Below are 25,969 nucleotides of genomic sequence, written 5' to 3' on the forward strand. Positions count from 1 at the left end.
TTGTTTTCTCTGCTGTGCTAATTTTGCAGTGACACTTTTTATAGTTGACAACAGAAGGCAGACTTTGGGTAGCATCTAAAGCTCTTTGCTCCTAGAAAAAGTCTCGCTGATGTTTTTAACAAAACAAAAAGACAACATATCTTTACAAAAATAAATTTTTATTATTACAATAATTTAAAAGAAGATTTTTCACCATTTATGAACAGTACTGTAAGAGGAATTATCAATAATAGATCTATAAGCACAAGCATTGTTACGGCTGTGTTTTCTTTCAGAGTTCTAGTTCATTTCTCATATCTGTATTTTTACAATCTCTTTTAAAATGACAGCAAAAGTGTATTTTACTATTTGAAGGTGCTAATTACTCAGTCACAAAGAAGGAATAATTCTCCAATCTGTGTTTGTGCTGAAAAGGTGACTCCTTAGTAAAGGTACACAAGCAGAGGGAAGGCAATGAAGCACACAGTTGCCAAAGACTCTGAGCTGTTCGTTGGCTTGTACGTTTGCTGGGTTCCAGGCTATCAATGTCAACACTTAAAGTGAATTGCCCCTGATTTGAGAAACACTTTAGCTTGAGTGGACCCAATCTTGGAAATTTTTGCACATGCTTACTGTCACAACCGTTCAAGTAAGTAAAATGCATATTTGAATATATGCAAGATCAGTCTAATAAAACTGTAGCCTGTTCCTGCTTCAATCAAAATAGATTAGTTTTGTCATTAATGAGAACAAGAAAGCTCTTAGAATACTGTAACCTTCTTTACGTGAAAGAAACTGCTGCAAAAACATTACACAGTTCTTAGGAATTTCTGGAGACCTAATATATCTCAGTTCCTAGTATTTAAAGCATGACCTTAACAAAAATGTGTCTGAGCAAGTCTCATTTGAATTGTTGTAAATCTCCTTAATGTAGGAAGGCTTTAGATTCAAAGAGCATCTCTTCATGTTTTGCAGTGATTGCTGTTTGCATTAATTTGTTTTAAAGAAAAATAAAAGCTTGCAATATATCTGTAATATCAAATCATAACACACAAAACTTTGACTTCCTGAGATGATTAAATAGGCCAATCTACCTCAATACCTAATAAAGTGATTATTAGTGAAATTAGCAAATCCCAAGATACTGTAAAGATAAAAAGAATATAATAAAGTCATATAAATTAGCCCACAATATAAAATTAAGGGTACTAACCATAGGCTGGGATTTCATAGCCTACTAGGAGTTCCCAAATCCCATAAAAATTCAATGAAATAGAGGTGGCCAGCTACATTATATTTCATCCTTCATTACTTGTTACTTCAGGATCCTTAGTAAACATTTTGGAAAGCAGCATTTGAATAGACTTTGAGACACCTTCACAGAGCCTGATTTTTCATGGGGAATGCACATAACCCTCAAAATCAGAGCCCTCCGTATGACTCAAGCTGAGTTCTCAGAACTAACACTTCAGATTTTTTTTTCTGACTCTGTCCCTTAATTTTCTTGTCTGAAATGCTAAACTTCTTCATTGTGCTTACATGACTGCACTGAGCCTATTAAATACAATTCAGTCATTTCTAAAACTGTTTCAGCTATTGCAAATAGGTCATCTCCAAATAAAATATTCTGAAATGTAAGGCATGCTGAAAAGCTTCTTGTGTATATCTTCCCCGTAATCTTAAAATATCAGCACCGAAACAGGGAAAACGCAGTAGGGCAGAATCAATTGTAGTCTCAATTCATTCATCCAAGCTGATACTTGCCCTCCTGCACCCCAGCTTCATTTTTTTCCATTTAAATAATAACAAGTTTTCTGTAAAAACAGCTTCATCCATTAATAAAATGGATAGGAACCTTTTTTGCTTGCAAACAGCGAGACTGAAGTGCATAAGGTTATGTACAAGTTAGGCAAAACCACATGATATCTATTATTACTGGTCATTGGATTGTTCACAGTGTTTCACATACTGATTTCTGGATGTCCATCTCAGAGAACTCAAAAAGCTTCTGTCATGTGATTTAATCCAGCACAGATTTCAGGATCTTATCTCTGCGATCTACATTCATCTGAGCAAAAAAAAACTGAGAACTTTACCTTTTCAGCAAAATGAAATAAAAATACAGGACTCTAAAGGAAATGCAACTAGATTCATTTGTGCAGCAAAAACTATTTTTTGCATCAGCTACCATAATTTCTCTCATCCTTTCTTTGCTGACAGGTTATTTCCTATTATATCTCAGTAAGGGTTTGGGTTCATTTTATCTTCATACCCTGCACTTCAGCTACAGGAAGTATAAATTTGCACAATAGCTTTAGAACAATTTCTTTATCCACACACCCTTGATCAGCAACATCCCCCCATCAAATTTAATAATGTTGTCACTTTAATGGTCAGCCAGTAATAAGCAATTATGAAGCAATACAGAAAATACCTGACAGGAGCTTTATCTTTCACTTACACTAACTGCTTTAGGTCTAGTCTCTTGCTTCTTCCCCCCCTTTTCGCAGTGCTTAGCACAATAAGGTCTTCATTCATCACTAGAGGGGCTAGGCATTTCTGTATTGAAAGAGATTGTGATGAACGCTCAGTTACCAATGGTAATAGTAATGACGTATCGTGAGATCACCATTCAGTTTAGCTCAAGTGTACGGCACCAGCCTGACCTAAGGATTGCTGCAGGCAGTGAACCTTAAGAAGTACGACTTGAAAATCATGTCATTCCTTGTTTGTTTTTTTTGGTTTGTTTTCCCATGCTCACTGAGGATATGATGTGAACCATTTTAACTTATTGAAATAACCTTGACAGTTTTTAAGATACCTTAGCAAAATACACGGGTTTTGACCCTGAGTTTTGCAAATAGTAAATCAGCTCATCAATACGTTCTTCACTCACTGTTTACTCTAATGTTCATTCACTTTCAAAATGAGAATGTGTTTTTTTTCTGACAGAGAAATTTTGACACATCTTAAATCCTCGCTTATTCACTAGACAGTATGATCTCTGTATCTGACCTAGGGAATCAGATAGACAGTAAATATTCATGGAAAGGCACTGATGATTGACTTTTTTTTCCCTCCCCAAAGCTTAATAAATTCCCAAGCCTAATAACACAAGTTTTGTTTCACTACACAGATCCTGCACTATAACACAGTTAGTCTAGAGGCATGTAATTTCAAACCTAGAGGCACATTCATATCGCTACAAATTATTGCCTATCATATGAAGTAGTTGTGAATTTTTTTTCTGAGAATTATAACTTATTTCATGTTACCTGTTTCTTGTGCCTGCTATTCCTCTCCCCGCATTTCCATATTTAACTAAATTTACCTTCTTCCCTGAGACCAGCCACTGGCACCAACATACTCAGTATGTTTTAAATTGAAATGTTTCCTATGAAAATGAAACCGTTTTTCTTTTCCCACTTCAATATTTGTCACTGAGAAAAAGGTTCATTACAAAAGTCGCTGAGGATAAAAACAGATAACCCAAAAGCTCTGAGTATTGAGATTTGTCTATGTTCATCAAGGTAGGGGCTTAGGAATAATTCAGTTTGAACTACAAATCCCTGAAGACTGAATTTGTCCTTTTTCAAGGCTATTTGTCTTCATCTTGAATATTATTTGCTGAATATCATGAAAGAAAAACATAACTTTAGCTGCAATGTGTACTTGTAGGTTGACTTTTGACGTAGGACACTGACAGAAGAGAAAATTATGGGGTAATAGAAAAGCAAGCTCTTCAAGATGTTAATCAGAATCAGTCTTCCTATTAAATGTTTTCTCCCTCGGGTCTTGACAAGGTGATGGCTTTTGGAGAATGGAGGTTCTCAATATCATGTGTGCACTGTACCAGATGCCATGGCTTCTGTCAGTCAATTGTGAGTTTGCCTTGCTTTCTGCAAACTATAATAGATTATTATTGTCTACTTCAGAGAAACTCGCTGAATGGACCTTTCTGTTCCTAAGCGTATGTCATCTTGCCGAGATAATTAGATGGTACGTATCCTTTCTGACCTTTGGCTTCTGCTAGCCACCATTCTTTATTGCCACTCAGGTCAGAAAAACGAAGTATCCTAACCTTCTGGTACTCCTCAAGACTGAGTTCCTGGTCATTTCTTGCTTGAAATGCATAAACAGCATAGAAGGTCTGAAAAAGGAAAGCCACAGAAAAAGAAAACAAAACTTGAATTCAGAAATGTAGCCACATCTTATCCTGTCATTCTGTGTTAGCATGAATTCTGTATATATAAATGTGTAATAACGTATCTGAGCCACTACGTAACTGCATGGTCTGTAATTGCTGCACAGAGTACAAAGAATGGGGCCAAAACAAAAAGTAAAACTGAAGGATCTGAGGAATTCTGCGTGGGAAGGAACAAACCAAGCTCTGAGGTATCAAAAGAGAGTGCTGCGTCGGTACGGTTTTCGGCTCATACCAAGTGTCTGTTGCTGTCACACCAAGCAGCCTTGAACAAGCCCAAGAATTTACAGCAAGGTTTCCATGTAGAGAATCACCTCTCCTAAAGCTCCCGCACTTAAATGTGGCAGCTGCTAGGATGGATCCCTCAAGCCATCCTCTCAGCTGCCAGAGATCCTATCTGCAGCAATCTGATCTGGAGACAGTAAAAACAGGGGGTACTTCTGTGCCTTGCTGATCAGCTTTGCCCCAGATGTCTTGTTAAAGTTAAGTGGGAAAATCCCCAGACTGATTGCAAAGGGAGAACTCTGGGACATTGTATGTGTGGTGAAGTGATGCAAAGGCGTGTCTTTTGTAAGACAGAACTATGATTCACAGTTTATCTGTGTATCTTTTCCTACCTTGTAGCTATTGAAGAAAGCCAGAGAACAGAGGATATCAAATCCTACGTCATACTGACAGATTAGTGCAAGTCTTTTCCAGTGCAAAAGGAAACTATTTAAATTATAATCACTATAATTCTGGATTTAAAATGAGAAAAACAAGAAGACAGGCACAATAGGTATTATACTTACTTGCTGATCATCCATATCCTGAAAAGTCCCTGTGCCATTAGTTGTCAGATTTTCACAGAAGTGAAGAGATGAGCTGCTGTCACTTTTCTTGTGCCCTGGACTTGTGCTGCTGTCAGAGGATGGCCGTGAAGAGACAAAGAGGCTGATATTATCAAAATCATCATCACAGAAGTTGTTCTCTGTTACATCCTTCTGCACTTTGGCTGGATTGTAAGGCCTCAGGAAGGAGGAATACACGTACCCCTTAAGGTCTACATATCAGAATAGAAAGAGAAAAAATAAACAGCAAAATACAGTTAAATGATTTCAAAACCAACTGTTTTATGCAGCTGTCAGTATGATAGAGGCAAACAGATGGGGCCGAAAATGAAAAGAAATCAATAGCCCAAAGGGAAGCTGTTATTGGGATGTTTGTGCAAAGAACTTACTTCCTGTGTCAACAAGCCATCTGCTCGTACTTCCGAAGGGGTCCTTTTGCTCCACGACAGCCACCAATTCTCCTTCATGCAAATCAATATCGAATTCCTGCGTGGCATTGCACTTGCGCTTAGCTTGATACAGCAGTTCCGTGCTGTACGTAGACAGCAGCTTGGACCTGTCAGCTTCTGTTTGGCGTGGGGATTCGAGCTGAAAAGAAAAAAATTATTCACTAGGAATAATGCTGAAGCCATTTCTAGAACAGCACAGATGCATAAAAGGAACTAGTGTATACTGCATGTGGCAGCTGACTACTTTCTTACACACAGATCAAGGAGTTAGTTACACAGCTATAGGTAACCAAATCTCCTTTGCATATGCAGCAAGGGCCTGCCCAACTGTTATATTAATAGCTGACCAATAAAGGGCAGATTTCAAAGAAAGAAATAGAGGAATATAATGAAATATCTCTTAGCCAGTACTTTACAAGAGCCAGTGTTCTGTATGTGAACTGTAACTGGTTTAATTGTTTTTACTAACAATGATCTTTGATTTCCTATGTAAAATTGCAAAAAGGATAATAAAAAAATTAGCAGAGGTGTGCTAGGGTCATATAACAACTTGCATGACAAGGCACTAGGCAAAAACTCCGTAGAAACTGAATGGTACAAAATTACTTTGCTATATAAGGGCAAGGTGCTATTAACTGCTGGAAGCATATTCGGTCAGTTTGGTTAGAGGGCAGAGATGGAGGCACTGCACATCAATGTGACTCCAACGTACCACAGTCGCAAGAGTATGTGTGCCTTACTGATGCTAAAATGAATCCTCCAGCTTCCTTGGCTTCTCCTGTAAATCTGCAGCTGATATATTTTATATTGTACTGTAAACTAGACGCCTGAAAGCTCTGTAAATGTCTGATAAGGTTGAGAACCACAGGCATGCAGATTTCCTGGTGGACTTCATGTGTCTTCTGCTGTGGGGGTGTATGTGTGGGCATACATGTGTAAACACAAATATAAACAGAACTGCAGCTAAGAATCAGAAAAAGTTCTAAATTCGAAGAATAAGATTCACTGCAAGAGCGTTTAACAAGAGAAATGATCCAGTTTTGCATACGCAGCCTTGGACTTAACATGTGCTTAAAGACCTAAGGATAATCAAAGGTGATTTCAAGCGGATTTTCAAAATAACATGAAGACAGCATCAAAAATCTTGCGAAGCTACTGGTCAATAGAACAGCTTCATTCCAATAACCCAATTCAGATTCCCAATGAAGGGAGCAAGCCCTCTAAGTGGCATAAATATGGATTTGTCTCTAAAGTGATCAAAAGAGGATGATTCATATACAATTCAGATGTATGATACTCACTGGAGAAGGGACAGGTTTCTTTTTTTCAAAGCTCAGTTTTCTTTCAATAAAGGTTGTGCTGCTGTTTTCTTTTACAAAATTCAGCTTGTGAACCTCCTCCATCAACTGATTCTGCACTTCACAGATGCTTGAGGAAGACAGCTGCAAATACAAAGGTGGGTTAGATCTCATGAACAAAATGGTAAGGAGATTTGAGACAGCAGATTTGGTTTAATGGGCTGAACACTAGGAATCACAAAACCTGACAAGTTACTGCAATTTCCTGCGGATCCTATAGTGTACTAGGCACAAGGCAGAAAGAAAAGAAAGATCTGTGCTTAAAAAAAGTTTTCAATGATTACTATTAGAGTTACAAGACATAGTGATTTAAGTTAATCATTAAAAAATATTCTAAACAGCAACAAAAATGTAAATGAACAGCCTTGCATTTATGGTACTGAGCCACCTGCTTTCAGATGCAAATGCTCATCTCAGCAGTTATCAGCAGAGTGGCCAATGTGCTGTAAGGCTTGGAGTAGCTTACCCCACAGCTGTGCATTTGTGCAACTGTGTGCTGCTACCAGATTAAAGATAGATGGGTAAACTGAAGCTCTGTGGCACTGGGTAAGTGCTTTTGGTCTATGCCTAACCCCAAATGTATTTGCTGATGTAAACAGAAAAGAAAAAAAGGTAATTTTGTAGGAAAAGCATCATAGAAAGCAACGCTTGATGCAATAGTGTGTATTCCAAAGCATGAAATGGCCAAATTATAGGGATCCAATTTTTTCATGCAGGAAAAGCCTTCATTTTCCAATTAAACAGTGCAGCTCTATCTTTTGATCCTGACCTCGCTTTCTCAATTTTTCAGCTGCCCCTGACTATAAAGTGCTTTGTTCATTCCTGGGTGGAAAGGGATACTCCAGAAGGGCCTCAGTACAACGTGTTTCATATGCAGAGGCTTATCCAGATACAGTTACTAGGCTCCAGTTCAGGTGAGTGGATTTGGAGGGGGGGGGCATTGTCACAGATGTGTTTCTAAGAGGGTTCAAGTCTTTCAGGGAAAAATACAACAAAGCTGAAACATTGTGTAATTTTCACACAAATTAAGAGTAATTTCACAATCTTAAGGTAATGCTCACACTGCACAGAAAGACTCGAGTGGGCTGGAGGAACTAATGCACTGCTGTGTAGCTCAGATAGGCATCCTTGCCTTGCTGTGGCTTTGACTACATGAGTGAAACGATTGTAACTTTCTAAAAATGTCAGCATAGATGAAGCTATTCCTTTCTGCCTATTCCTACTGTGCAGGAGCTTCTGCAGCATATTTGGATTTAAAAGTAATTTGGTTTTCATAGAAATGATTTCATCAGATCTCCTAAGCCACTTCTCTGCAGTCATCAGTGTGAGTCTGCAGATCCAATACTACCAGAATTGTTCATGAACTTCCTTAGAATTTCTCTTGCCCTGTTTTCTGGGCTGTTCAGGGCAGAGCCCCCTAAAAAACAAGGTTAAATGCTAGAGACTGCCTCCATTTTGCCTTACTGTCATGTTCTCGCCATTACCTTTACTACAACAGCTGGAGCAGCTGCATTAGGATCATTCTCAGCAAAAAGTCCAGGCTGAAAAAACTTAAGCTGCGAACTTAAACTTTGCTGAGCTTGCAAAAAAAGAAATCCCAAAGTCTGACTGCTTAGCAGAACAAGTAAAATTGGTGTAGCATGTAGGTACATGTCCTACATATCTCTACCCAAATCACGCAGAAAGAAAAAAGAGACATATACGCAGAGCTATGCCTATTTCTAATGTACTTACTGGAACAGGCACCACCACAGAAGAATTTGATTGAAGTGCTGCAGACATAATATTCCTGAGGAGGGTGATGAAGCAATACAGGCAGTTCAACACAATCTTTTTGGCTGCTTGGTTGAATACCTGAAGTTCCTCCACTAGCTGTGCATTTAAAGCCTCATAGTCTTTCTTTGCCAGGTCCAGCTCTTCTCCTGTTGACCTCTGAAGGCAGCTGTTGTAGTCCAACAACTTGTCGTAGCGCTTCTGGATGAGCTTCTGTGGGCCTGCAAACAAAGCCTGTAGTGCTGAGAGAGGAATCAAAACAAGCTTGTCCAGTTGAGCCATCTGGAAAGGTAATAAAACAGAACTACATATTATTTCATTCAAACAGTTCTTCAGACCCAGTAACAGGTTAAGCCTGACTGCAGCCTAACAAGCAATCTGTTACTGGCTCTTCACAAAGTATTGCTGTCAGAGGCAGCTTCACACAGGGTCTAGCATGAGTTAGAAATTCCTTCGTAACATCATACATAACATAACAGCAAAGGATGGGTAACAGGTTTGCCACTTAAAGTCTCTGATAATGGAAATGGTCCCTTGGAGCATGCAGCTGGTGATACTGCCCTTTGTGTTACCACAGAGGAAAAAACGAGGCAAGAGTCAGTGCAGGAATGAATACTTAAGTTGGAGAGTAGGTGAGTGTGCTTTTTAGTGCCTAGTAGTGTTACACTCCAATAAAACTGAGATTTCCAGCCCATGTAAAATCTAGAGACAATGACATCTTGTTAAATGGCAGTCTTTGTTTTGAATGATATAAAAGGTTTCTTTTTTTTTTCTTTTTTTCTTTTTTTTATTTTTCCTAGAAATAGCCGTAACTCTATTCCTTCTTAAGCAAACACAATCACTTGATTAAGCTGTGCTATGCTTGTTGGTTTTATCTCTATTAATCAGCAAAACTAGATAACTGTAAAAATAAATCCTTCTTAGATCTTTCCATTAGCCTCTAATTGTCTCAAAGGATTAATATTGCACTAAATAACATTTATTTTTGATAGCCATGTGTTCAAATATAGAACAGGCTTTTCCTGAGTAAACCTCATCATCATGTTAAAACACTTGGATGTTCTTTGTGAAATAACTTTTTGGGTTGATTGTGAGAATAAAAGAGCAACCATCCCTCTTCCCCTCTGTAGTACCCCATGGTTGAGGGCACATCCATATTAGCACCAGAAATGCTCTCCCAAGGCCAAGATAATGTGTAGTTTCCATTTTATTTCCACTTGAAAAACTAGGCTGTGTTTAGTGAAGCAATTTTTGATGTGTTAAGAAAACAATTTTTCCAAACTGCTGGTCCTGATTTCTGGAAATGAAGAGGCTATTGTGGATTTCTGCCCTTAAATTTTCCCTAAAACATGAGAGGAAGATATTCATTATGGACAAATGCACAAAAGATAGAAATATCATACTCTGAGCCCAGTGCTGAGATCTCCATCCGTTCAGGAAAACATGCAAATAGCTACTCATTATGCAACATCAGGACAATAGGTTTTTGTTTGTTTGTTTGTTTTAAATATACATAAGATAAAGACTTTTAAATCCAAGACACACAAACAAATAGAAAATAAATAGAAATAAACATGGTTAAAAACAATGGCGCAGTTAAATACTGTTAAAATGTTGGTTTCTTTTTGTAATGTACGAAGACCTTCAGGCCAGTTGGGTTATGAGTCAATAGGAGTTACGAAGTTTAGTTTTGAGAAAAGTTTTCTGTTCTACCTCTTGTGGAATTTCTTCTGCTTTTCTTTGATGGTTATGTAAAGGGAGGGGTGGGGCGGAGAGGGGATAGGAGCATTTTCCGTTCTGGACACACTCATCATTGCAATGATAGAGGTGTTCCTCTTCTTTACTTTATGCACTCATTCATTTTAAAGATATCGAAAAAAAAAATCTAATTATCGCGACTAATTTTTGAGTTTCTTTTTAAATTCTGGAACTTCAAAGGAATGGAAATACAGCATCTCACTTCCCTGTGATTATCTGGGAGGATGTGGTCTGTCAAAAATCCTTTTGGTTTTTGGCAGATGCTGTTTTCATTTTTTTGGAAAGGATTGAATAGCTGCATTTTAGTCAGCACAGACCTAGGAAGGCATAAGAAAACCTCCACCTCTGAATTTTTCCAGCTTGAGCTGTTTGAAGAGACATTTTGGTCTATCTTAGTAGAGACAGGCATTAACGTTCCTTTGGACCCTGAAAGCCAGAGAATATGTGAAAAATCTTACAGTTTATTAGGTGATTTGTTTTCTCTTTTAATTTTTATAGTCTATATCCAGATTGTTCAACTTTTCTCTATATGAAGCATGGTAACTTACTTGAAAAAGTAATAAAACTGAGATTTTCATGGATCTATGATTCCAGGAGCTAATAATAATTCATGACTATAATAAAGATTTCAAAAGTCACTGTGAAACTCTGAGTATTGGTAACAAAACTAGTAAAGGCAGAGATCTGCTGCTCTTGTCTGAAGCTCAGAAGAAACATGCAAATTTAGCACAAAGATTTTAGCTTCAACACAGGAATTTAGCTTAAGAAGTTTTCTTTAGCTCTTTCAGGGAAACACAACGTACTTGAGCTTAATTTTATCTGATTTCCTATAGAATTAAAAAAAAAACAAACTTATCTATCTTTCCTAATGTATTCCTATGGTTGTTTTTTTTTTTTTCTCTTTTCTGTCTTGAGTCTCTCTCACATACACTTGTTCTGTCATGGACAGTTAGTTATCTGTGTGACATTGGGCGTTGCATAAACTTACAAGGTCTTCACAGAGATTTGCAGTATTGTTTAGTTTTTTCGAGTGGTTCTTGACTTCATCTTCTTTGTCTTGCAAGAATTCCTGAAGCCCAGTTATGTTCTGTGCAGCCAGATGTATGGAATCCTAAATGAGAAGATGGTAGGAAGATGAAAATACATTACAATTTGTTTTAATGTGCTGCATTCACTCATGCAGATACTGCAATAATATTGATGGAATCAGAAATATTTTCCATCTCACATACCTATTTGTTTTTTTTTTCTGTGCAGTTTCCAGCCGTTGTGGGATTGTTTACTGTGAAAATATTTTCCTGTGTTTTCCCTATTTTCAATGCAAACTATTGAAGAATAAAGTTGTTAATATTCAACTGAAAAAAACTGTGCCCCAATCTAATGCAAGTCCCACTGGAAGTTAACTACTTCTTGGCAAGACACCAGCACTCTGAAAGGCCTATTTTGGAGGACCAAGTAGGTCTACAGTGTGTTTCACTTACGGTGAATTTTAATCTTAATGAAGTGTGCATCCGTTTGGATAAGGAACTGTCAACACCATTACAGGCAACAACTTTTGTCGGCTGAGCTCACAGCCCTTCCCCTGTTTGCTGAACCAAACAAGGTGTGTTTGTGATAAGCTCTGGCCAGCTGGCTATCGATCTTGCCTACCTCTCAAACAAACTCCAGGTCCAGCTTGGGCACACGTACACCTTGTGGCTTCTACAAAGTTGACAAGTTGCCCACGAGAGGGAAAAAGCTGGTAAGTTACCAGCCAACCCACATCTTCTGAGGGGTAGATTAAAGCAAAAACATTTACAGCACTTGAAAACTCTGTCCATCTAATGCTAACCCTCGACACCACCTAGCAAGAGAATTAAGGAAGGAGTCCTTATGTCCAAAACACGTATTTTAGGACGTTTTAATTCATGTGGCTGCAACTCATTTCTGCCATTGTTTATGACAACTAGTTGGTGCTCCACTACAGGATTTGTATGTGATATATATGATGGATTTGCACAGTGACTGAAAGTAGTAACTGTGCTACCAGACAGCACTTTCTTTACTGCACTGTACCCATGGGTTTCTACAGAGCCTGGTTCCTAATTATGTGAGGAAAAAAAGGCAGAAGAATGGGCTTCATAACTTCTTTGCCCAGTAATGCAGCAGAAGCACAGCTGATTTATTTAACAGTGTGATGTAGAAAAGCCTGCTTATAAATAATTTGGTGTTGCCTAACCAGGGGCAGAAATGTCTGCTAAACTGGTTATGGACGTGGTTTGTGGCCACGGATTTCATAAAGGCATGTACCCACCTGTAGGTGTTGTGAGGAGGATGAAATGTTCTTCACACACAATTTCACAGTCTTCTCTAAACTTCGAAACAGCTTTTCTTCCCTATTAAAGGTTTGATCTTTCACCTAAAATAGATGTTTCCACTGTTATTTTGGAGTCTGGCTAATTAAAGAAGTGCCTAGGGCTCTGCTGGAAAAATCCCAAACCTTCCCTGAACTCCTCCCTTTGAAAGCAGAACAGATTGGTCCCTAATTCTCCCAAACTCCACTTTTAATCCAAGAAAAGTCAAAGACACTGGGCAATATGACAGATTTTAATTTTTGCCAAACCGAATGGAAGCAAACAGTTGCTTCGTTATAAGCACATCTACATGTATCAGTAAAACTCTCAATTTTTTGTCTATTGTTGCTCCATTTGGGGGAACAATGGTGATAAGATAATATAGTTTTATGCCATAGCATTATTTCCCTGCGTGCTCATTCGGGTGGGTAATGGAGAGATTTCTCCCAGGCAGGCTGTAGGTGGAGCTGTTAGCTCTAGAGCCACGCCAGCTCTTCAGCTTGTAACCTCAGCAGCTGGAAACGAGCTTCTCTACTTTTCTTATTCTGCCTGAAAATACATTTATTTCTGCCTACCTTTTAGTTAAGGAATTTAAGAAATCTCAAGTCTGTTTTTCAGGAGAGTTGCTGTAAGGGTCACAGCATTTTTCAGAGATGTGAATTGAAGACTTTCTTTACTTAAGCAGAAGAGAGGGCTGGATCTTTACACATATACACACATATCTCCTTATTCTAAATTCTCAAATATTTTAAGGTTAATTAAAAAAAAAAGTCATCTAAAAAAATCACACCTTCTCTTAATCAAGTCTCATTCCATAGTTTTCTTTGATTGTGTAGCCTTGTCAGTGTTCTACTCTGCCATGGGATTTGGTGGGAAAACCAGTGAAAATACAAAAATTTCCATTGTGCAAATAAAAAGCAGAAAAAATAAATGTGGGTAGTTTGTGTCAGAGAAAGGGGGAAACCACTGATAAAAAACAAAACAGGAAAAAAACGGCACAAATCTTGTAAAGTCACGTCTAGAAAGGCGAGTGACCTTGCCACAATCAGCTATCTCATGTAGAGAGGTGCACCAGATACCATTTTCAAGGTCAGTTATAATTGATTTTCTTTGAGATTTAGATTGAAGCTTTTCTGAATGTGTTTATCCTGGTAGGTTTTGAATCACAACCTTGAAATTATGAAAGAGCATTTTGGTTTTGGCCACCCAACCCCCATTGGATTTATCCCAGAGTTCTTTGCCTCTGGTAATTTTGATGGTTACAGATCCTTATGCATGTGGAGGCAAAAGCCGTGGCCTTTACTAATCAGGAGTATTACTCATCTTCTTTGCAGGACTCAGGACCTGAATGTTAGGTGCAGAGTAAAATGGCCAGAACTTGTTCACAAAACCAACAATAAGGATTGCCAGTTTATCCACAAAGAGCTGATCAGAGGCTGATTTTCACAAAACTACCGGTCACTTCCTCTCTGCTAAAGATCAGAAGTTTGAGAAACTTAGATAAAAGAGGAAAAGGTAGAGAATACATTATGTTATTTTCTGTTTCAATCACAAAGATCTTTCCTGTCTTAATGTGACACTCAGAAAATGACTTTATAAATGATGCAGGAAAAAAGCAACACCACAAACTGTATTTCCAAAATGTCTTTAAAAATGCCCAGTGCAAAAGCAGAACTGAAGCCGTCAATGCAAATCTGCAGTTGGATGAGTAAGTACCTGAGGTTCTCCCCCCGTCAGTATTTTCAGATGGCTGGTGACCCTCTTGGATTTCTTGCTAATGGAGTGAATATTCAGTCGGGAAAACTTTTCTTTAAGGGTTTCATCATCATCATTCCTCTTATACTTCAGCACTGCAGACAGAGAATTTCATGACACTAATAGTCTGTATTCACAGGGCTTTTCACAGGGATGGGGATACAAATATGAAACCATTTGAGACCAGACACTTTGATGTCACTTGCTGTAATCTTGTGTGAAAATGATGAAAACCCTGTTATCAATGCTAGCCTTGAGAAGAGTGAAGTTAAGGCTTCAGCATGGCAAGTCTATAAGAAATAGTGCTATCACAGCGTCTTAATTATTAGCAGTGTTTGCAACTGCATAACTGACGATGAACATGGATATGACATGAATTCTTTCATCATTTTCATGTTTCTGGAGTCTGCATCCTTTGTCAGATAACATAGCTGCTGAGGACAAGTGACATAAAGGGATCTGTTACTTTCTCGAAGCCCAGTGTACTATACAAGTTAAGTATAAGCTTACAAAACTGTTGTGGCAATATGACTGGAGCTGAAACCTCTCTTGTAACTGCCAGCCCAAACCTACAGACAGAAGAATTTACTGTGCCTTTTTCTTACCTAAATCTTTCCTCCTTTTAAGTTCATTGATGTTCACATTAATGTTTTTCATAGCAAAAAGGGCCTCTTGTAGAGCCTTGTGGTCAGGGTGAGAAGCAGGAGTTGAATTCAAGAGTTCACAGAGTAACAAGGGATATTTCATCACCCGTTGTACTGGTTTGATCATCAGGGATCCCATATCCATTAGATTTGGCTTTCCTCTATAATTTATACCAAGAAAAAGTCACATAAGGAGAAACTCCTTGAAGACAAAAAAAAATCTTATTACTTCTGTCTAGTCATTGAAGCTGCTGCCTTTTATATCCTTCAGTTGAGCTTTCAACTACAGAAAATATCAAAACCAGAGCAATGCTTTGCACTGAGTCATAGAAGTGCAATCACCACTTAAGTCAAAAAATAAGATACATCTGTCAGGGAACATGGGCCGTTGTAAACGAAACCATCCTCTCGCCCCCTCAGTGAGAAATACACACCAGGTCTGAGTTTTCTGTATTTTCAGCAACTTGCCAGACTATTGCTTAGACATTACCTCTGAAACTGGCCCACTCAGTCTGAGGGGCGTGTATGGTACAACTTGCACACCACAACACCCAAGAAGGGAGACGTAGGTGGAAGAGCAAATAACAGGAAGTTTGAGAAATGCATGTGACTGAAGCTATTACATCCTGCTCTGGGCCTTCAGCCTTAAAATTGCAACATCTCCATGTTGTGAGTAAACGGGATGCCCTTTCACTGCTGCATCCCTTCTCACAATACCTCTCAACTTGCCAGTGCAAGCTCTGCTATTTACCTGCTATTTTTCTGAGCTGGCTTCCAGTAGGTGACATTGCATGATGCCTGAGCCTCCAGGTACCAGGGTACCAGATCTGGTCTGGGGGAACACTGAACACACAGGGCATTCACCCAGATGCAGTCTGTCCTGTTGGAAGTCAGCAGAACAGGCAGCTGCCCCGGGTGGCTGAAGGATGTGGGGACCAAGGTCGCAGCTTCCAGCACGGGCACAGGGCTGGCACAGGGCACTACTGGTGCTGCTGTGAACTGCCCCTGCCTCACAGACCCCCACCTTGAAACCATGAGTGAGCAGTTGGTGACAGCGTGAAGGACAGTAAAGCAGTGCAGGCCTTCCATCTGCATGCCCAAAAAGGCTGTCTTGGAAGGAAAAAGGTTGTCTGACGGCAACTGTGCAAGAGGTAATGCTAGGGGAAGAAGGATTTCCGAATATGGGAAGATGGAATATTACAACATAGAAGGAAAGTATAAAAAACAGGGAACATCCACTCGGTTTTGCAGGCTGACATCTATTGTTCTGTGCAGCAGAAAGAGTAAAAGAGAAAAAAAAAGCTTTCCTTCCCACTTTTATATGTATAAAAAGTACAACAGCCAATCCTTACTGCTGACTAATTAACAAACAATTTGAATGCCTTTTAGAAGAGACATCTGCATATTTAAACCATCTCTCTTGCACAGGCATAATCTGTGAAAAGTTCTGCATGAAAAAAATTAACAGTAGATGCCTTTTAGAGCTTCTTGATGTCCCCAAACCTTCTCATCATTTCAATCCCCCTCATTTCCCCTCTATCCTACATTAAATATATAGAGCTATTTTGCCTTCTTTCAGCTTCTGGCAGCAATAAGGAGAAAAAAATCTTAAATTGTTATTGTTTTCTCTGAAAAGCCCCATGAATGCAAATCTATAAAAGCTGCCTCATGAATGGAAAAATCTTCAAGTGTCTTCTCTTTATACAGTTGCACTTTGGACAGCTGCCCAAGTGATAAACAGCCCTCTGTTTGCGTATCTGCATGACACAGTCTAGCAATATGGTTTGAGAGATAGTAGGTTTGTTATAAGATAATGACTCCCTGGGGCACGAAGTGCCACAAAGTTCGACTCGTCTAATTCTCCCCAGCAAGATTATCTGATGATCACCTCTCTCCCTGGATGAGCCCCGTTTCCAATGTCCCTGTTAGCATGCACCCAGCAGCCAGGCAGGATGTGGCCTTGCCACACGACTGAAACAGGCTTGTGACATCCATTGTGCAGAAAATTAAGTTGATAATTCATTTGCAATGCTGCTCCAGCCTCTCCCCCATCTTATCGTGAATTTAGCAAGTACTCTGGGTTGTAAGTAGCTGCTCTAATCTCATCGCAAATTATCACCATAGCTCTGCAGTAAATGCAGCTGGCTTCACTGCGGTGAGCTTCACAGCGTGCCCTGCCTCCCTCCTCACAACAAAGCAAACTCACAAATACAGAAAGACTGCCACCGCTTTAAAAAATACATGGTGGTGAGCTACGCAAAGAGAGGTGATTTCAGGATTAAGTTTCACATGCTCTCAGTGTCTTGCAGGTAGGTCCAGTGGTGAACATGATAGCCAGTATGGTATCACAGGGCTGAGGACAGTGTCATATTTGGCTTGGCAGTTCTGAATTTGTGTGCGTGCATCATGGGCCGCAGCATGTCCTAAAGACTTGGGCTTTATGATTTACTGTGTGAGAGTTAATCTTAGTACAAAACGTGCAGGGCAAATAATGCACTCTGCCGTAAGGCTTTCATGCAAACCCAGGGAATTCACTGAGGCTGCACAGTTGTTAATCCAGGCAGAATTCAGCCCATCTAGTTGATAGCAAAGGGCAGCATTGTCTGTTATGTATGTAATTGTTTTCTTGATCATGCTTGAATGAAAAGCAATCTTGGAGATGGTTTGGGGTGAGTTACACCGTGCTTTCCCGTTCACCATTAAGCAGATTTTCAGGGGCAGTCCTGCCCAAGGGCTGCTGCAACTCCGCAGCTTCCACACTGAATCGCAGGAAGTGGCATTTCTGAGTGCCCTGCCCTTCAGAGGGAAACAGAAATGCCACCATGCCACACAAGGTAGCCAGCATCGCTCCTTGTGCAGCTTTACAAGAGCCAGTTTCAACTCAGCAAGTGGGTTGTAAGCTATGGTCCACTAGAAACTGTTCAAAGTAGAAAACTGGATGTTAATTTCTGATAGAGTTATTAGAGCAACCAGTCTTGCGTTATTTCGACATGCATTGCTCTCTCACATGATCTTATTGTTACTCTCCAGGTATGTTGTGTTCCTCTTAAGAACCCCGCTCCTTTTGAGAAAGGATTATAGAACATCCTTTATCAAAACCAAATGGAGGAAAATTATTTCAAATCATAGAATAAATCTTGAAAACCCCAATTTAGGATTTTAATATGCAAATCTTTCAAAGTCTATTTTACACTGACTTTATTTATGATGTCTGACTGACTGTCTGACTTTAGAGATGTTCCTCTCCTACCTGTATAAAGCATGCCCGCTCCTCTTTTCTCCCTTAACATTTCAGTCTAGGTTGTAATCATTTTCTTTAGTTTAGCTAACCCCTTCTCTGACCTCTCCCTGCAGGTAACTTCAGGAGTTGTTGCATTTCAATGATCCTGACCTGCTGGATGTCCAAAACTGCAGAAGTGATAAACTCTACCTTAAACTTTTCAAAGATGTCACGTTAAGCATAGAAGTCCCTTAACCACGAGGTTTCAGAGGCTGGGTGAGTGTTCTGGCAAAGTGTTGCCATGGGCTCGTTCTTTTTTGATGACCCTCCAGCCACTGCCAGAGGAAAGCTCTGGAGAAAGACAGATTTCTTACATATTTAGGGCTACCAAAGGTGTTGTCACCTTAGGAATAGCTTTACCTGTGAGCCTAGTGTGTGTTGAGCAGGTCCACAGGGGCCTAATGCAGAATGATTTAACGGTGTCTGGATTTTCATGTTTGACATTAAGTTGTTGACAAGCACTCTTGAGGACCTCGGAGCTCTCTAAGACATTTATTAGACAACAAGGTGGTAATAAAGGGCTCTGAATGAGTTGGCAACCAAATTAAGTAGCTTCATCAACCACAAGTTTTGAAAAATAGTGCAAAGCTGGTGCAGTAGTAATTAGAAAACCAGACAGGCTTAGAGAAATTAAAACTGAGAGTCTTTATCACACATGTCCTGTAGAAATCTATACATTATACAGAAACAGGTTTGTTTTCTTAAAATTTCCACGTGTACAGTTTTAAGCATAAGATAAATAAAAGGTATTTTCAAGATTATTTTACATAGAAAAAAGATACAGTACTTACTCTTCCTCGTACATCTTTCTGCAAAAGAAAAGAAACCAAAACATATATTAGCTTCCTCTTAAAAGGATTTATACAGATCATGGGCCAGATTCTCAGATACACTTCAGTGACACAGAGCAGCTGTAACTGGCCAGTTAACTTAGGTTTATGGCTGCTGTGTGTCAGCAGAACTGCACGAAACAGCCAGAGGGTACCAATGAATCTGGCCCTATATCTTTTTGAAAGGACAGCCCCAAATGAAAAAGGATTGTCAGAAACCTGGCTTTAGCTGTAAAGCCCAGTCATCTTCTAAAACTGTTAGAGAAGGAAGTTTGGGTCACTGTGCTAGTAACAGTAAGTATCATCAAGTCCTTAATACAGAAAGCAAAATTAAGCATGTTATTCTTACACTTTAAATACATCCCTGTCTACTTTCTTTAAGTAAAAACATATTTCTAAATGCAAAAGAATACATTTCAGCCTTTTAGGATAGAGAATCAATGACATTATTCTATTTTTTGGGAGGCTACATATCAACCGAAACCTCTTGAGAGTAGAATAATGTCGATATATATACTGAAAGCAGCAGGGACATACGATTGTAGTTTGGAAATATGCGAACATGCCCATAGAATATTTTCCTTCTGGTACGACTGAACTTCAAGAAGTTCACCCCAATGCAAGGGAACCAAAATGTTGCTTCATCTCTGCATTCGGCTTTTCTGATACGGAGCGCTGACATCACATCATCAGCCACTGCTTTCTGCCTGCCTGCACTCCTATCTCCTCGCCCACCAGTGGCTAACTGAGCATCTGGAAGCTGCCGCTTTCATCGCTTCTGCACCATCAGCTCTTTGAGTGCTCGTGACGTCCCTCTGCCCCTGTAATAGTTGACCAAACTACTTCAGACTGAAAGCAGAGCAGGTAGTTGCCAGCATCCTTTCATTTTTACCAGCTGCATTTCTTTGGCTAAGCTAGCAAACAACATCCCCGTTTTGCATAATTGCTGCTTAAACATGGGATTCTACAGAATTTGGATTTGCACATGTCTCCAAGGCAGACACCTACATTTTGGGATGGAATTTCTCCTCTGCAGTCAACAGGAGGAGTAGGAATCTAAGCATGGTTAATTAAATCTGATTTGTCTGTACAGATGTGCAGAGTGCCACTTTCAAATTACTCCTGATATAGAAGTCGTTTTTTGCATGGCAGATATTACTCAGCTGAGGAACAGAAGCCTCTAGTCAGACTTTTTAAATGTTTTAAAATGTAACAATATTCTTCCTAAGGAAAAAAAAAATATTTAAGAAGTAAACATTTTTCAAAAATAGCAGTCACTGCCCCCCATGTATCTTATCTCTCACATCATAAAACAGTCTGCAACTTATTTGGTAAAAATGCTGCATAGTTTTCTTCCTAGGACAAGTGCTCTCTAATAAGAAGTAAGAAGGTTTAGGTGACCACAGCTCCACATCTGAGTGTGCGCTTTCAGGTCTTCTTGTTTGAATTGGCAGCAGTCCCTAGCTACTGGGAGAAAAGCACAACGTAGTATACATGCAGTTGTGTTTTTTTCATTGGTTCCTGTTTAAAGGCTACTCAGGAAAGAACAAGACAAAACAAGGCTTCATTGTGAGGAAGGTGTTGTCACTTCCTGCTACCAAAGGCTACAATGGTTCAGCATAAAATATCCTTTCTCTTCACAAATCCCAGCTGTGATGATCGAACAGGAGCTTCTCTTACTGCCTCTGGAATTCAAGTGGCAACTTCCACCCCAGCATATACATGGACACTATCTTTTATCTTTACTTCCTTCCATATCCTCTTGGCTCAGCAGTAGGGATGAGTGAATGACAGTAACAACTTCTCTTGATTAGCCGGAAAAGAATATCGTAGGAGTCAGCAACTAAAACACCCCCTTAGGGGATGTTACCTGGCCATCCGTTAGCCTGAAAGCCTGAGTTTATATGAAAATCTATTTCTTTTAGCTTCCAGGGTGGTTAAAGCCTCAGTACCCTGCACATATACTTTGCTATCTATTTAATAACTGGACATGTTGCACAAAGTAAGACTTATTTTCAGTATAAACTGTCTTCAAAGGAAACATTTCTCTTTTAATTTTGATAATGGTTTCTTCTGCCACTATTTCCAGATTTCACTCCAGCATACTTCCCATCTCCTAAGTCTTAACGCATCTCTGCCGACTGATCATTAGCTGGGGTATAGTTGAAATATCTGTTGCTGATGTACACTCCATTAATTATTTGTGATCGCTTTACATCTCTCCTGGAAGCATGCAGCACGGGCCTTTTCTGGAGCTGGAGAGAGACCTAAGAGACCTATGATCTGAAGGACCATGGTATGCTCCCTCTTGACAGCTCTGTGCAAGATTTTTGAGAAAATGAGGGAGCAAGGGAGCTTGTGGGTGGGAAAAGAAGCGCTCCCCATGGAGAAAGTGAGCTGCTTCTCGTGACCGGGTGCAGGAGGAAGCCACATGGAAGGAAACAGAGAGACATTTATTGTGCTTCACCCTGAGGTCTCAAAACATTTTCCTGAGGGGCTGGAGCTGGCGACGATGGCACGAAGCAAATTCCACTGGTGGGACCTGACAGCTTGCTTCAGTACTGACCGCTATCAAATATCCCCATCACGAGGCTCCAGATCCCTGGGGCCTTACAGCAGGGGCCCAGAAACACCAGAGTGTGTGAACAGCTCTAGCGCACGCTATTTTAACTCGGGCAAGTGCTGAAAATGGGGGCAGTATGTTTCCTAGGAGCCGGGCAAGGTGTTCCCAGCAGCCCATTATATGATGCAGCATTTCTTCTGCCAGTATGGGGCACTGAAGCTAAGGGAAGAGAAACCTTTCTTGTTCTATTTTTGGCCATCCTAGAGAGAAAGAAATCTAATCATGGCCCCTGGCTTGTCATCTTTTCATGAAAGCAGCATAAGCCAGAGCTCCCAGCAAGCCTCATAAAACTCTGGATTTACAGGGGACCTTTCATCTACATCCATTTAAAATGTTCCCTGCTAGGCAACTGACTATGGACGGAAATCATCATTTGAAAAGATCTTACTTTAAGGACTGTACACAGTGTCTTAAATGCTGCTTTAGTTCTTCATCCTTTTCATAGGATTCCAGCATGGTGTGTGCATCATCGTGGCGATAGCAGTAGATTTTATATGTGTCTTCTAGTGGGCCTTTAATCTGCAAGAACACTTCCCCTGTTAAAGAGAAAAACAAAGCGTGTCAAGCCAGACAACAGCATCTCAGAAGGAGTTTTATTATTCCACCACATTAGCTGTGAGCTAAAAAGGCTGGCTTCCACTTTACTTCCCTTAGAAACGATCTTGCGTGTTTATGTGCATTATTTATTACATGTATTTCTCAGCTGCTCATCTTTGTCATAGCCGGGCACCATTATATCAGTGTTAATGCACAAAAATTCCCCCTGGAAAAGGGATGAAACCTCTACACCTGCACCCTTTCATATACAATCCCCTAATTCACTGCCCCACCTTAACACCCCTTCAGTGAAAACCAAACAGGAGAGCTTCGCTGTTAAGGGGAGAGCATTGTGGTGGTGTGGGCTGGCAGGAGGAGTGCGTGTAACCATGTTAATTTTCCCTTTGACTTTTTTTTCAACTGAATATGAACTTAAATGGGTTATAACGGGAATAATGACTCCATCTCCCATTATCCATTTCACGTTTATCTGTTTTGCAGCATCCTGAAATGGCAGTTGTTATGGCCTAGAGTAGAGATTTTTCTTTACGTGACACTGGAACAACCTCCACCCCTCCCCTAATGAAATAAAACCACTGTGGATTGCAGCCATTTCTATATAGCCCTTAGGTTTATATACAACTGAAAGGGGAAAACATTTACATTTCCAGTCCTCTACGACACCATTTTGCCCCCAAAACAGTTGGGAATTTTAGAGGCACTGAAGTAGTCCTGCACTCATTTCCCATTTAATTCTGGTGCGTAATTCTCTCAGCCTAAAGCCCCCCTTCCTGTTTCTGTGTACCTAAGAAATATTATCCGAATGGAGAAGGCATCCTTCATCTTTTCTGCTGAGATATTCATTTGGCCCTTACACTTACGCAGCAGCACCCTGATCAGCATCCTTGGCAATACACACTATAAACAATAGTGATGGTGTAAACTACTGTCTGGGGCATTTACAGAGAAATAATATCTACATGGCAACCAGTCAGATGTTTTATAAACATTCCTGTTGAGTTATAGCAATGATTATTAAAGTTAAAAGCCGAACACCGTGTTAATTGGGAGCTCTCCGTTCATTCACAGCAAGCACAAAGCTGTCAGGCATCCTGCATGTTTCATCCTGACCGGAGTGGGCTGTTTCATAATACATTGCATTGAACTGCTCTGTCGTAAAGTGAAAAATGATTCAGTTACCACAGTAACACAGCTCTGGGTTTTTTCCCCTAGCAGTGAAGGTTAACTGGGCTGTCTAATGCATGTTGGTTTCAAGGTGCGAACAAGGGAACAACAATGACTGAGTTAAGACCACAGAAGTTCATTTTAGTTACTGTAAGGCCACAGTCAGAAAAGCACCAGCATCCTCTACTTGAATCTTCTTCAGGTTCTGTCATCCCTATTTTCTCTATCTTGTGTTAAATGCTGATGCTGATGGCTGACAAGACACGTTGCCTCCTGACATTCCCATGAACTCTCTATACTGGCCTTTACTAGCCAACAGTGTGAGGGGAAACCTTAACAAGCTCTCTCCTGATTCTGCACCCTCGCTGCCTGCTTTACAGAGATGCTGAGCTCTCACACTTTTCACTAACTTTAAGCAGAGCTCCAAGTGCTTAGCACAGCCTGTAGCAATGCTAAGCTCTCAGGAGAGGTTATGTTTTCTGTAGCAAAAATGCAAACTAGAGACTTATAGTTCCCTTCAGCATATACTAGAGCCTGGAAATGATCATTCTGTCTTCCAAAACAGAGATGACCAAGATCTGTTCATTGATGTACTGCGCCATAATGACAGGTATTTTCACTGATGCTAAATGATGAGAAAAAAATGATGTGCTGATTTCATGGATGGTATCTTTTAAAAGCAGCCAAGGTTCCTAAGCTTAAAGCTCTTCTTGGTTTTGAGTTGTATGGATTGAATCAGTTGATCTTTGAGCATATCACTGTGGGAGCTTGCTTTAGGGGCCAGAAATACATATTTGGGCACAGGTTTGAAAATACTGAGTCTTTTGTGCATTCTGACAGATCCAAATCTGTCATCAAAAGACATAAATATAAGCAACTACATTGTTTTAGTTTCAAACCAGTGAAACAGCAGTTCTCTTCAACCTCACTGTGACTGGGTTGCCTTCCAAAGGAGGATGTTTTGATGGAAGATCTTTAAATACCATAAACACGGTAGAACATAATGGATGTGCTAAAGAGATTCTCATCCTGTTTTTTCCACAGACTGGCTTTAACAACTTTTACACTGAATATGAGGATCCTCAAGACACAATTATCATCTGTTCTACTTCCAAAGGATGGCAAACTTACTGACTTATTGCTTATAGTGATGCAATTATCCTCCCTGCTTTTCTCTCAGCCTTTGGAAGAAGTGCTTTCACCTTACATTCCATCTTTTTCCGTGCCATAATTAAGCCAACCCTCTGATCCAAAATCCCATATATTTTCATGTTTCTTTGTCTGATTCTGGAGAAGTACACCCTAATAGATGGATGAAATTGTTTGTCTTTACTTCTGGATATGGCAGAGAACTAAAAGGATGATTCTCCTTGCTGTGAGAAAGCCACTTCCTGCTAGAATAGAACATTGCTTATTAAGGGTATGACTCATCATGATGCACTTTTATTGAAATCCTGCCAAACAACACAGTCTCATCAAACTACGTTAAGCTGTTGCCTTGGCAAACCAGATTGAGACATACTAGGATTAATACTTTTCCCAAGCCTCGTATGCTTTAATACCATGTTTCCTAGTCAAATGTCAACCGATAAGTTTTTACCCCATTAGTTGTGAGATGTTTTTTTTTCTGTAACTCATTACCTGTGGTATGTGGTCAGTTTCGGGAAAAGAGAACCTCTGAAACATAGCTGAAAGTTTTTTAAACTAAACTGGCTGACTTTGCACTGAAGCTAATTAAGATTTCTCACCTGATCCCGTAAGCTGGATCACCTACTGCCTCTGCACTGAATAAGCAGTTACAGAAGAGCTGATGAATGGAAACTTCTTAATTTTTTCCAGCTGTGCCAGAAGGTCAAGTGAATAGATCACAGCCATAACAGTCGTGGCCTGAACTGCATGACACATGATTGCTGTGATACATCCAAGGACAATCCATTTGCTAAAAATACTTGTGATCCCTACAAGCATTCCTACACAGATTCCCACAAGCTCTGTATCAATTACAGCTTTCTTTCTTTTACTGACCATGTCCCTGTTAATTGCACTTAATCACCTCTTACGTGGATTATATTGCCAGTAAATATGCTTACAATGTGTTTTTTTTTTTTATGTATTTATTATTCCAATCAATTTTAATGCTTTTCTCAAGTGGTATAAGTATGAGCATGCAATATAAGAGTTGGTCTAAGCATGAGCAGTTAGGTAACATTAAGCTAGATGAAAATTAAGTTATCAATAATAGCATAACTCAGTGTTGTGGTATTTACTCATGCTAAACTCACTCTCTCCATCCTTTCTTCCCGTCAACATCTGGAAGGATGGAATGAGGGCACCATGACCAGGCCTGTTACGAGCCCAGCAGAGCCACTGGACAGGTTTCACATTTCCTTTTGCCTGCATTACCGTGGACAGCTTGTAGCAAGTTAGCCTC

General features: G+C 39.8%; 1 protein-coding gene and 1 long non-coding RNA gene across 5 annotated transcripts in view; one reads left to right on the forward strand and one right to left on the reverse strand.

Moving 5' to 3' along the window:
* Positions 1–141: 141 nt before the first annotated feature.
* Positions 142–25,969, reverse strand: part of ARHGEF38 (Rho guanine nucleotide exchange factor 38) — a 47,320-nt gene continuing 21,492 nt past the window's right edge. For all 4 annotated transcript variants that reach the window (XM_080590660.1, XM_080590658.1, XM_080590657.1 and 1 more), the window contains exons 4-14: positions 22,205–22,352; positions 19,155–19,172; positions 15,045–15,244; positions 14,401–14,534; positions 12,645–12,749; positions 11,340–11,462; positions 8,555–8,875; positions 6,764–6,904; positions 5,403–5,601; positions 4,975–5,225; positions 142–4,129 (exon numbers count right to left, since the gene is read on the reverse strand). In XM_080590660.1, the coding sequence (XP_080446786.1) occupies positions 3,944–4,129; positions 4,975–5,225; positions 5,403–5,601; positions 6,764–6,904; positions 8,555–8,875; positions 11,340–11,462; positions 12,645–12,749; positions 14,401–14,534; positions 15,045–15,244; positions 19,155–19,172; positions 22,205–22,352 (1,826 nt within the window). In that variant the 3' untranslated portion in view covers positions 142–3,943. The remainder of the gene's footprint in view (positions 4,130–4,974; positions 5,226–5,402; positions 5,602–6,763; positions 6,905–8,554; positions 8,876–11,339; positions 11,463–12,644; positions 12,750–14,400; positions 14,535–15,044; positions 15,245–19,154; positions 19,173–22,204; positions 22,353–25,969) is intronic.
* LOC308194605 lies at positions 6,817–25,956 on the forward strand. Its single transcript, XR_013950730.1, has 5 exons — positions 6,817–6,918; positions 7,611–7,734; positions 8,729–8,883; positions 18,438–18,579; positions 24,583–25,956. It is a non-coding gene; the product is annotated as an uncharacterized lncRNA (long non-coding RNA).

Source organism: Anser brachyrhynchus, assembly GCF_964034855.1.
Source record: "Anser brachyrhynchus genome assembly, chromosome: 4".
Taxonomy (NCBI): Eukaryota; Metazoa; Chordata; class Aves; order Anseriformes; family Anatidae; genus Anser; species Anser brachyrhynchus.